General features: G+C 37.9%; 1 protein-coding gene across 6 annotated transcripts in view; it reads left to right on the top strand.

Moving 5' to 3' along the window:
- The window catches only part of ATP9B (ATPase phospholipid transporting 9B (putative)), a 313,691-nt gene that overhangs the window by 75,002 nt on the left and 225,880 nt on the right, over positions 1–12,809 (top strand). For all 6 annotated transcript variants that reach the window (XM_075062887.1, XM_075062888.1, XM_075062889.1 and 3 more), the window contains one exon: positions 5,106–5,164. In XM_075062887.1, the coding sequence (XP_074918988.1) occupies positions 5,106–5,164 (59 nt within the window). The remainder of the gene's footprint in view (positions 1–5,105; positions 5,165–12,809) is intronic.

Here is a 12,809-nt window from a genome sequence, read left to right as displayed (position 1 = left end):
TCCTTGACTTTCTTCTTGTTGCTAACATATCTGAGAAATACCTTTCTTGTTACTCTTAAACATCTCCTGGCTAGCTGTAATTCCAAGTGTGATTTGGCTTTCCCTGATTCACTCCTGCATGCCTGAGCACATTTTTTAACACTCCTCCCTGATCGTTTGTCCAATCTTCCACTTCTTATAAGCTTCTTTTTTGTGTTTAAGATCAGCAAGGATTTCACCTGTCATATTTACTATTCTTTCTACACATAGTGATACTAGTGGTTAGGGGCAAAGGCTATAGACCAGCTCAGAAAGGATAGTCCTTAAAGTAGAGTACAGTGCATAAGAAATCCTGTAGTCACATGTCATATTATGTCAAATCCTACTTCGTAGAAACGTTACTGTTTTATCAGCATAATATTATGTATTAGAGAATGTGTGCCATAAAAAGGTGAATGGTGTCCTTTCTGGTACAGAACTACATATTTTGTTTACCTTGATTTTAGGGTCTTTAGTAGGAAATACTTGTAAGCACATGTGAGATATTTATTTAGTTTTTCAAATCATTGCAATTCACTTCAAATGTCTTTATCCTGAGTGTAATGAATTACTAAGAACACTTATTTCTGTGTTCTAGTTCTGTGCATTCTGCATATCGCTTTAGGCGGAAAGGCTTGCGCCTTGGTGGACTATAAAGTCTAGATGCGCAGCCACTTCTGACAGCTTTGGACTTTTTATTGGTAATTACACAGATGGTAAAGAATGTTTTAGCTAGTGAGATGCTTTTAGAGGGAAAAATAGTTTGCAAAAATATAATGCAGTGAATAAATGTTTTTTCTCTAAATGTGCTTCACTAAAGATGTAATATTGCTATATTTTAATGTTCTCTGAAATGGTATATGACTCTTCCTCTGACAGACTAAGGAAAATATTGTTGTAATGTTTCAAGTTTTTAAACTACTTTTGGTATTACTGAGCATGTTCTACTGATCTCTTTTAACAGGACATTGCTTAGTCCTATCTATCTCAATTCATTTTGAAAGAAATAATAATCTGTGCTCTGCAGGCCAAAATTTGTTTCAACTATACAATGAAATATAAAATTATAAATGTATAATGTAAAGTGAGATAAATAAGATATTCCACAAAATGGACTTCTGTTTAATATTAATAATTTACTATGTTAATATTACCTTTAAACTTGGAGTAAGTGGTTAGGTAACTCATTATGAACAGTAAAGTTTCCAGGATTTGTTAGGACTGCGTGAAAAGATATGGAAGTTTTATCCTACAAACCTACAGCCATCCTTGTTGCTTCTTGCTTGCCTAAGATAACCCACAGACTGTGATGATTTTGCATTTTCTCCTTTTACTTATTTGTGAGACTTAATGGCTTTTGAACCTTTTATGTAGCTACCAACTACAACAGGGCTGGCAAACTTTTGGCCTGAGGGCCTCATTGGGTTGCAAACTGTATGGAGGGCTGGAAGGGAAGTCTGTGCCTCCCCAAACAGCGTGGGCTCCGCCCCCTGTGTGCTCCTCCCACATCCTGCCCCCGACTGTCCCCTTTCAAAACCCCACCCATCCAACCCCCCCTGCTCCTTGTCCCCTCCCGGAACCCCCCCGCCCATAATCACCCCCCAGGAACCACCCATCTGTAACCGCCCCCCAGGGATCCCACCCCCTAGCCAACCTCCCCCACTCCCTGACTGCCCTGACCCCTATCCACACCCCCGCCCCGACAAGATTCTAAGGTCCCTTGGGGCTCCCATGCCTATCCAACTGCTGCCCCCATCCCCGGACCGCCCCCCTCAGAACTTCTACCCCATCCAACCACCTTCTGCTCCCTGTCCCCTGAGACCCCCTGCTCCCTACCCCCTTACCATGCTGGAGCCAGCCATGATGCCGCGCTTCCGGCAGGAGCGATGGGCCAGAGCACTGGCAGCATGGCACACTGAGGCAGCAGGGGAGGAGGGGGCAGCAGGGAAGGGGCCAGGAACTCGCCTCCCCAGCCAGTTGCTCAGGGGCCGGGCAGGATGGTCCCGCAGGCCAGACGTGGCCCGCTGGCCATAGTTTGCCCACCTCTGCACTAGAACATGATTTTTTTGGTGGTGGTGGTGGTTGTGGAGGGAGGGATGAGGGAATGCCACAGAAGGGAAATTCAAAGCCTTAAACTGAATAAAAGTGCTTTAGTGGCAATATGATTGGTATCCCTGGATGCTTTGAGCCTTAAGTGAGAGAATATACGGCATAGGTCTAAGCTACAACTCTCATATCTGTCACTTACATTGTATGTAATTAGTTATTACAACTGGATTTTTCACACACTTTAGGATATATATGTTGTAAAATATGAAGAAAATAAAGGGCTGCAATGTAGATGGAAAAAGTGGGGGAACCAGCTAAACCAAGAGATTTGCTAGGACTAAAAATGGAAAATGAATTTAAAGTCTTGAAAATAAGTACAGCTCCCTGAGATATCTCTTAATGTTACTGAACCTAAACTTGCCTAGATAAAGACCAGGACTGGATAAAGGAAACATTAAAGAAATTTCTATTAGTTAAGTTTTGGGAGCCTTAAGTTGACTTAAAAAATACATTAATGCGAAATAGAACAAACAAATGAAGGATATTTTGGAATGTTTCAATAGATGAGAACACATCTGTTTAACAATTACTGAATTAACTTTCATTAATAGTCTGCATGTCACTGACCCAAATTTTGATATTTCACAGAAAAAGCGGTCATTTGCACTCTCAAAGATTCTAAGGTCACATTACTAAGAATTAATTACTTTCACAAAATAGCATATTTACTGAGAGACATTTTAATAGTGTTAGAAACTTGTCAGCATAAATTAGTTAAGTACATGTTATGGTCTGCATCGTTGATTCTTTTAATTATGTTACTTAATTGTCTAAATTCAGTAATCTGTAAAGGGTCTTGATTGGCTAGTGCAAAGTAGTAGGGTTTTATCATATTGATGCATAGTCAAAATATTCTGTTAGTGGTTGATCTTAGTGCTACTAGTAGACTTGATTCAGACTAAAATTATTGTGCAGAAAACATTCATTTCAATCACTGTTGTCTTGAAATTCCTGCTGGGCACTTCAAAAAACTACAGGCATGAAATGTTAATTATTTCAATCATCTGCTCTGTCAGGAGATACTTTTTTCCCTTCAACTGTTGAGACTGTGGTTGAGTTCTAAGAGTCGGCATGAAGATGGGATTTTAAAAAAAGTAATGGTGGTGAGTGTGTGTTAGCAATCAGGAATGGCAACAAACGTAAAAGATTCTTATCAGTCAGTAATGAAGACTGGCATTCTTGAAGAGGGATATGCTCTGTTCAAACAAAATTCTTAATTCTCTTTTCAGATGTTTCCATATTTTTAGAAATCCTGACGCTGTAAAAAGTGTATTCAAGGATGATAACTCAGTGAGCTGTGCTCATTTATTTTTAATTAGACTGACACCCAAATTTTAAGCCATTATTTTATACGTTTAGTGTTAAAAATACCTATTTTCAAAAATTTCTCAAACTTATTTAATGCTGACATCAGTCCTGCAACTCTTTACTGACTCACATGAGAAAATACGTTGAATTCACATGAAGGGGATTTCACAGATAAATAAGGATTTGCAGAATTGGGCTCTCTGGATTGCAATTTGGTTTTCATTTTTGTTTTGTTTAATTACACACTGATAGATGAAACAACCTGCATTAATAACCTACTTTCCATAATATTTCTGTTCCTTAGTTAATATTTTAAACTACTAATGTACTGTTTTAATAAATTCATTTGTTTTATTACACTTTTCTAGTTTTTGTTACATAGTGCAAGAATTTCACTTTGTGTTCATTCCACAAAAGGTGGTTTTATTTTTAATATGTGTGAGCAAGGGCGATAATTATCAGTGACTGGTTGTAAGCTACATGATACTAGTTCAGTCTGTCAAATTTGAGGGGAAAAACAGAAGTTTGCAGTTATCTAGCTGTGTATTTCAGTTCTTGAGCTTTTATTTATGTATATTATACGTAAGATGAAAAATTCTCTGCTTAGTTGGGGGTTGCTAAACTTGATATCTGTTGAAATTCTTTCTTGTAAGAGGATATAAATACTTGATGTGTTAGTCTTTTTATTTTCCAGGGACATCTGTGTTGTTTTTTGTCCTTTGGAAAAACAACATTGTCTGGTGGTTTGAGCACAGGGCTGGGATACAGAAACCCCTAAACTCTTAATTCAGGCCCACCAGATTCATTTTGTGGCCTTGGGCAAGTCACTTAACCTCTCTGCCTTTTCTATCCACCCATCAAATGGTGCTAATGAAGCTTACCTACATTACTGGGTTGTTGTGCGGATTTATCAGTTAATGTTTGTAAAGTGCTCTAAAGATTTAAATTATTACATAAATGTTGAGTTTTTCTTCTCTAAATATGAATTTAGCATTCATAGCAGTTACTGGACTGAGAGCTCTGGAGAGTGAAGTCTTCTAACTTCAGACAGATAAAATAGAGAGCTACATTGCAAACTTCCTGACGTAGAAGTATTTCTTTCAAAATGAGAGAGTAGTTAATTGTTTATACCATTGAAAGCTTGGTGTATCTGCTCAACTGTGACTGCCAGCATTAGTCTCAGTCACAGCCAATTGCAACAATGACTTCAGTGATTGTATAAAGCAGCCCACTTGTAACTGGCCTTTGACAAGCAGCTCATTTCAGTTAGGGCACTCTGCAGCAATACAAGTAATTACTTCTGACTTGGTCAGGATCAGAAGTGGTATGTACCAGATGAGTTGAAAGACTTCATGTGCTTTTTCAGTCCAAATGTTCAGTGGAGTAGATCATACCCAAGCATCTTCCACCGCTTTTTATTCTTATAACACCTGGTTATATTAGTATGATAAATACAACAAGAATTTCTGAATATATTATTAGGATAAATAATTTGGTGACAGTCTGACAGTTTAAAGCTACTTAATTTTGAATACAGCTTTAAAGATCAGTTTTATGTTCTTCATAACATTGTTTTCCCAAAACAGTAATATTCTCTTGAAGTACAATTTGTGTTCATGTGATTTTGCTGATACTTTCTTAAGTTGATTAAACTTCTCCTTTTTTTTAAGGTAAAGTGCAAGTTAAGAGTTCAGACATACAAGTTGGAGACCTCATCATAGTGGAAAAGGTTGATGCTTTTTAAATATATTTTAGACGATAAAGATGCCAACTATTAACACTTATGCTGACTGTCTTTTGAAACTGAAAAAAGTTATATTGTAGGGCTGTCAAGTGATAAAAAAAATTAATCATGATTAATCATGCTGTTAATAAGAGAATACCATTTATTTAAATATTTTTGGATGTTTTCTACATTTTCAAATATATTGATTTCAATTACAACAGAGATTACAAACTGTACGCTGCTCACTTTATATTTATTTTTGATTACAAGTATTTGCACTGTAAAAAAACAAAAGAAATAGTATTTTTTAATTCACCTAATACAAGTACTGTAGTGCAATCTTTCTTATGAAAGTTGAACTTACAAATGTAGAATTATGTACAAAGAAAACTGCATTCAAAAATAAAACAATGTAAAATTTTAGTCTGCAAGTTCATTCAGTCCTATTTCTTGTTCAACCAATTGCTCAGACAAACAAGTTTGTTTACATATGCAGGAGATAATGCTGCCCACTTCTTGTTTACAGTGTCACCTGAAAGTGAGAACAGGTGTTCTCATGGCACTGTTGTAGCTGACATCACAAGATATTTATGTGCCAGATATGCTAAAGATTCATATGACACTTCATGCTTCAACCACAATTCCAAAGGACATGCATCCATGCTGATGACAGGTTCTGCTCAATAACAATCCAAAGCAGTGCAGACCGACGCATGTTCGTTTTCATTATCTGTGTCAGATGCCACCAACAGAAGGCATTTCTGTTTGATTTTCTGTTTTGGCGGTTTGAGTTCTGTAGTTTCCGCATCGGAGTGGTGCTCTTTTAAGACTTCTGAAAGCATGCTCCACACCTCATCCCTCTCAAATTTCGGAAGGTGCTTCAGATTCTTAAACCTTGGGTTGAGTGCTGTGACTATCTTTAGAAGTCTCACATTGGTACCTCCTTTGCGTTTTGTGAAATCTGCAGTGTGTTCGTTCCGAAAATGAACAACATGTGCAGGGTCATCATCCAGGACTGCTATAACATGAAATATATGGCAGAATGTGGATAAAACAGAGCAGGGGACATACAATTCTGTCCTAAGGAGTTCAGTCACAAATTTAATTAACACTTTTTTTTTTTTAAACGAGCGTGGAAGAATGTCCTCTGCAGTGGTGACCGAAGCATGAAGGGGCATACGAATGTTTAGCATATCTAGCATGTAAATACCTTACAATGCCAGCTACAAAAGTGCCATGCAAAAATGCCTGTTCTCACTTTCTGGTGACATTGTAAAGAAGTGGGCAGCATTATCTCCTGTAAAAGTAAGCAAACTTGTTTCTCTTAGCGACTGGCTGAACAACAAGTAGGACTGGGTGAACTTGTCGGCTCTGAAGTTTTACATTGGTTTGTTTTTGAGGGCAGTTATATAACAAAAAAAATCCACATTTTTAAGTTAAACTTTCTCGACAAAGAAATTGCACTACATTACTTGTATGAGGTAAATTGAAAAATACTATTTGTTTTTTATCATTTTTATAGTGCAAATATTTATAATAAAAAATATACACTGATTTCAATTACAGCACAGAATACAGTATATATGCAAATGTAGAAAAACAACCACAATATTTAAATCTCAATTGGCATTTTGTTTAACAGTGCAATTAAAACTGCACTTAATCGCGATTCATTTTTTGGAGTTAATCGTGTGAATTAACTGCGATTAATCGACAGCCCTAGTATATTGAAATAGTTACATATGAAATAGTAACTACTTACAAATATTTTAGACCAGTTTAGTTTTATTTCAGAATCTTCAAGCAATTTTGTTTTTCTTTGAATTTAATATAGTCCTAATTAAATATAAACATATGCATTTATATTTATAAGTAGTTTGATTTCCTTTCACTGAAGGAATTATTGAGTAAATGTTTATGGACTGTGTTTATATAGGAGTTCAGAACAGATGATCATGGTGGTTCCCTTTTGGCCTTAAATCTATTCTTTTTTCATTCATTTGATTTTGTTTTTGTTCTTTCACTGGCAAATTAAAATTCTTGTATATTTCCCAAATATGTCTCCTAAGTTTTGTTTTCAGAGGTTTAAAAAAAAATTGTCAGTACAGATCTTCATTTGTGCTAGATGTGTTTTTGTGTGCACCTTCTAGAAAGCAGTGGCTCTTGGAAATATGTATGTGTTTTTTTATGTAATTGAACATTTGAATACGATAGTTGCATAAAAAACCATGCATCAGATCTGTTCCATATCTTTGACTCCAGTGCTGAGAGAGACTGGGAACCCTCAGTCTCCTCTTCCTCTTTCGCTAAATTTCTTTCTTTGGCTAAATCAGATTTTGGTCTCAAGTTGTAATTATTATTGATTTTTTTTAAAAAAAGAAATATTTGTTTTTGCCCAGTGGGTCATGCCAGTTCGTTTGAGAACTGGTCTATGATGGTGGACCCCAAGTTCGATTTCTCTAATGAGAAAATACATGTGAAGTATGGGCATACAGTAACTCCTCACTTTAAGACATCCGGGTTAACGTTGTTTCATTGTTAAGTTGATGATCAATTAGGGAACATGCTCATTTAAAATTGTACAACGCTCCACTCTTACATTGCTTGGCTGCCTGCTTTCTCCACAACTGGCAGCCTCCCTATGCCTTCCCCTTCCCACAGTGCCTCCTGCCCGCCGGCAGACCCTGCGGATCAGTGAGGACTCGATGCGCAGGCTCCTCCTCTTCCCCCCTCCCTCCTGCCCGGGGCAATCAGCTGGCTTGTGGTGTTTGGGAGGCAGGAGAGGGGAGGAGTGAGAGCTCTGAGCGCAGGCTCCCCTTCCCTCCCCTCCGCCTCCTGCCCAGGGCAATCAGCTGCCTCACAGCCTTTGGCAAGCAGGAGAGGGAGGGGGAGCCTGTGCCTCGAGTCCTCGCTCCTTCCCCCTCCCTCCTGTCCCCGAAATGCCACCAGCCAGCTGATTGCCACTGGCAGGAGGGAGGGGAAGGAGCGAGGACTTCATGTGCAGGCTCCTCCATGCTTGCAGAGAGGGGAAGCTGCCGCTGCTGTGCAACATTCTTCTCCTAGCCTACAGCACCGTCAACCTCCTTTCTTGCCTCATCTCCAGTGCCAGTGGGCTGTGCCTGTGTAGGCTAAGGCAGGAGCACCTCCCAACTATAGTACTGTACTATATGTACAGTATTTTGTAAACACACTGCACATGCACACTACTCGTCCCCCCAAGCGTAGTGTTAAATTGCTTGTTTAAAATGTATAAAATGCCTTTTGTCTGGCCAAAAAAAAAAAAAACCTTCCCTGGAACCTAACCCCCACCTCCATTTACATTAATTCTTATGGGGAAATTGGATTCGCTTAACATCGTTTCTCTTAAAGTCGCATTTTTCAGGAACAGAACTACAGCGTTAAGTGAGGAGTTACTGTATATGGTGACTGAAAGGTCCATGCACCCTAGATCAGTGATTCTCAACCAGGGGTACACAGAGGTCTTCCAGAGGGTACATCAACTGATCTAGATATTTGCCTAGTTTTGCAACTGGCTACATAAAAAGCACTAGTTAAGTCAGTACAGACTAAAATTTCATACAGATGACTTGTTGATACTGCTCTATATACATTGAAATGTAAGTACAATATTTATATTCCAACTGATTTTTTTTATAATTATATGGTGAAAATGAGAAAATAAGCAATTTTCCAGTGCTTTGTGCTTTGTGCTGTGTGCTTTGTGCTATGACACTTTATATTGTTATGTCTGAGTTTGTACGCAAGTAGTTTTTAAGTGAGGTGAAACATGGCGATACGGAAGACAAATCAGACTCCTGAAAGGAGTCTAGTAGTCTAGAAAGGTTGAGAGTGACTGACCTAGGCTTTACCCAAAGACGATGTTGGGACTTTGAAAATCAACTCAAGGCTTTCCTGTCAGAGGAATGTCTGAGCCTTGGGTCTTTCTCAGACAAGCGCATGTTGGAAATCTGACTTTGCAGATTAAGATAGAGGCTGGTTTTCTCCCAGCACCATAGGGTCAATATCAAGTCATTCTCTACCAGGCACAGAAGGAGGCATCAAAAGTCAAAGCTCACATTTGTTGCTGCTTCATCTGACATGTCATCTGGCAAATGGCAGTTTGACAAAGCGCCCTCCCTTAAACTTTCTGTATGTCTGCATTTTTCCTAAACTTCCTTTTGGGGATTATTCTTCCTCTTTTCTTATGCATGGACTAGAATTATTTCTGACAAAGGAGTCCAAGAAGCCCTTCAGAAAGGGTACCCTATTCAATTTCACTCCAACCTGCTCCATCCTTCCCCCTCCCTTTTTTTAAGGATCTCATTCGTGAGAATATTCTAAAGGTGGAAGTAAGTTCCTTCCTCTAACTGTATAGAGGAAGCCTCTTACTAATAGGTAGAGAAGGGATTCAGTTTCCTTCCTGTTTCTTCCCCATGCCCAAACAAAAATAATTCTTTCCCTAAGTCTATAAGATTAGGTTTCAGCTCTCTGTTTAAAATGTACTTATTTGCACATTTTTGTTGGACAAGTCTATTGGAATTGAAAATACACGAGGTTCTGTATAGGCGATGACCATTGTCAGTACAAAGTACTTTTTTGTGTCTTTCAACATATCCAAGTCTGTTAGCTAAATTTTTGGCAATGCTAGTAGCACACTTAAAATGTCAAGGCAGCCACATGTACCTCTGTCTGGACAAATGGCTTTCTCAGAGCTCATTCTTCAGAAGTATTTAGACAGCCTTTCAGATGTTGTGTAACAAATGTCCTGTTCTCCGCCCCCCGCCCAAGAAGCTAAAAATCAATCATAAGAGGTCCATGTTTGCTTTGACTCAGGTTATGAATTCAGATGGTGTTTCCTGAACTCGGGCTGTAACTGCATGTTCTACATACCAAAGGACAAATTTCTGAAAATTCAGATCAAGGTTCCATGCACCTCACAATAAACTGGATTGAAACTCTGCAGCAAGGTTCCTGGATTCTTCAACACTCTGGTGCAGCAGACAGAAAAGTCTGTGGCAGCTTCATTGAAAATTAAGGGTTTTAATTTAAATATGACCATAAAGTAAATTAAGTTTAAATTAATAAAGTAGCCTCAGGGGCACTAGATTTTCAGAAGAGGTCAGACAGATATAGACATCTAAATGCTGTGGCCAGATTGGCCAGACACTTCTGTAGCTCCTAATGATTGTTCTAAAACTCGGAAAGCCAGTAGTAAACATAGAGTTTTGCTTAGATTTAAGTAATACATTTTAATTCAATTGGTGCAAGTTTTGTGTTTAAGCCAGTGCTTAGGGAGACAGTTCTGCCTCTATTTAAATTCTGTTCTCAAGGTTATCTTCATGACTTAGAGGACTAGACATGGATAATGATCAAGTTCTATAGAATTTAATAGCAAATTGAAATCTCTTCTGTGACAGTCAAAAAACCTATGGAAAATATATAATTCTTTATTAAACTACTTAGGCTTTTAGAGTGATTTGTATAGAACCCTATTGATTCAATTCCTATTACATTTTGTAGGACTTTATTGTATATTAGAAGTATGGTATGTCACTGAACTCAGTTTTGTGTGGAAATTTATACTGGTAGTACTCCAAGGAAAGCGTAAGGAGCTTACCAGCATATCACAAGATGTCTTACAGGGAACCTAAGAGCTACAAACACCTTGGGACTGGAGGTTGTTCATAACTCTGAAATGTTTGTAACTGAACAAAATTTTGTGGTGGTTCTTTTGAAAGTTTATAACTGAATATTGACTTAATACAGCTTTGAAACATTACTATGCAGAAGGAAAATGCTGCTTTTAACCATCTTAATTTAAATGAAACAATCACAGAAAGTTTCCTTACCTTGTCAAATTAAAAAAAAACAAAACCAACAATCCCCAAACGTTCTCCTTTTTAATAGTTTACCTTTAACATGGTACTGTACTATATTCTGCTGCTGTCTGATTGCATATTTCTGGTTCCAAATGAGGTGTGGGATTGACTGGTCAATTTGTAACTCTAGTGTTCATAACTCTGAGGGTCTACTGTACTAAATTCACATTCCTCACGCTCCTTTCTTGCTTCAGAATCTTTTATATGCATTTTTAATTGAACTGAGAAAAAATAAAATTGTATTGGAATTTGTGCTGTTGATATCATCTCAGGTTGGAACTTTTTGCTTCTGAAAGGAAGCATACACAAGGCTCTAATATCTACTGCTTTTCAGCAGTTTCCACCTTCATCCTAAGAGCATACATGTGCTCCAGGAGTGGGGCTCTAACAACAATCTACTCTAAGACATAGTTACTAGGTAAGTAATCTTCCATTACTAACAGGCCAGTACAGTCTATGGATTGTGTCCTATCATAATGTTCTAAGAACTCAGGAGAGTTGGAACTAATTTAATTTCCTTGCTTTAGGGCTCAATCCTATGAGATGCAGAGCTTCCTTATCTTCTACTGACTTTACCTTAGAGGAGCTCAGCACCTTTATATCATCAGATTTTAATTTGGGAGGCCAATATTTCCATTTCTGGTGATTTAGGAAAGTGGTGGGTAGATTTTGATTGTGGTGGAATAAAGATTTAACCAAAATACCTCATTCATAAGTCATGTGGCGTAATCACTTCAAATTATGCTGCAGCTATAATTCTCTTTCTTTGTTTGACGTAACCATGGATGCAAGTACTGGAAAAAGAATTCTTAGGAGTCAGATTCTTATTGTGCAATGCACAAGGTTGTTGAATTTATTTTATTTCAGAGATTAGGTATAAAAAATAATACCAGTTGATGCACTCTGGGTTTCTATTTATTACACCTAAATCCTGGTTATTTTTACATTGGCCTTAAGACTACTTGAAATTATATGTTTTTCCTATGTTTTGTTGAAGTAAGCAGTTCTCAGTTTCAAAGTATGACTCTTAAGCCAAAGAACCAGTCAGGAGTGAAGTGTTCAATTACTTGCTCTGATGGCAAAAAAACAAGTTAATGTTATATTTGGCTGGAAGATGCATCAAGAGCATTTCTGCAATGAAATTAATGAGTCATTTGAGAGGAAGATCCATATGTTAACTAGTGGCTGCACCACAAACACTAACAACTTAAGTGAAAAACTTTCCTACATTTAAGCTTCGAACAGCCTTTGGTTTTACAGGCCTGATTAATTTCAAAGCAAATCTACTAACTGCTTTATGGTGAAAACAGTTCGGGTCCTGAGTGATATTTCTGTTAATGTTTCATTAACTGAAAAGTTGCTAATATAATTAATATTATAACAGGAGGCAGTGAGGTTTGAGGAGTGTGGAAATAACCTTTTTAGTAGGAGAAAATACTCTTGGTTTATAAAAGAAAAAGGCTGTTTGAGAGTGTTCTTTTCCTGAGGATATGTGCTCTCCTCTCTGTGGTGGAAGAATCTTAACCAGTTTGTTTGTCAAGACGTACTTTATTATTTAATCTTAATAATGCATTTAGGTGTGTATAATGCTTTACACTAAAATGAACAGAAGCCACAACCCAAGGGGTCTGTCAACCTGATAGTACAGTTCAAAATGAGCAGGTGGTATGTACACTGCTACCCCGATATAGCGCAGATTCGCATACAAGGTGGTAAAGCTCTGACACGCTTCTCTGAGCAGCATGTTAATGGTGCCAGGCCAGGCTGGG

Source organism: Chelonoidis abingdonii, chromosome 2, assembly GCF_003597395.2.
Source record: "Chelonoidis abingdonii isolate Lonesome George chromosome 2, CheloAbing_2.0, whole genome shotgun sequence".
NCBI classification, from domain to species: Eukaryota; Metazoa; Chordata; order Testudines; family Testudinidae; genus Chelonoidis; species Chelonoidis abingdonii.
This window is presented reverse-complemented; position numbering and strand designations above follow the sequence as displayed.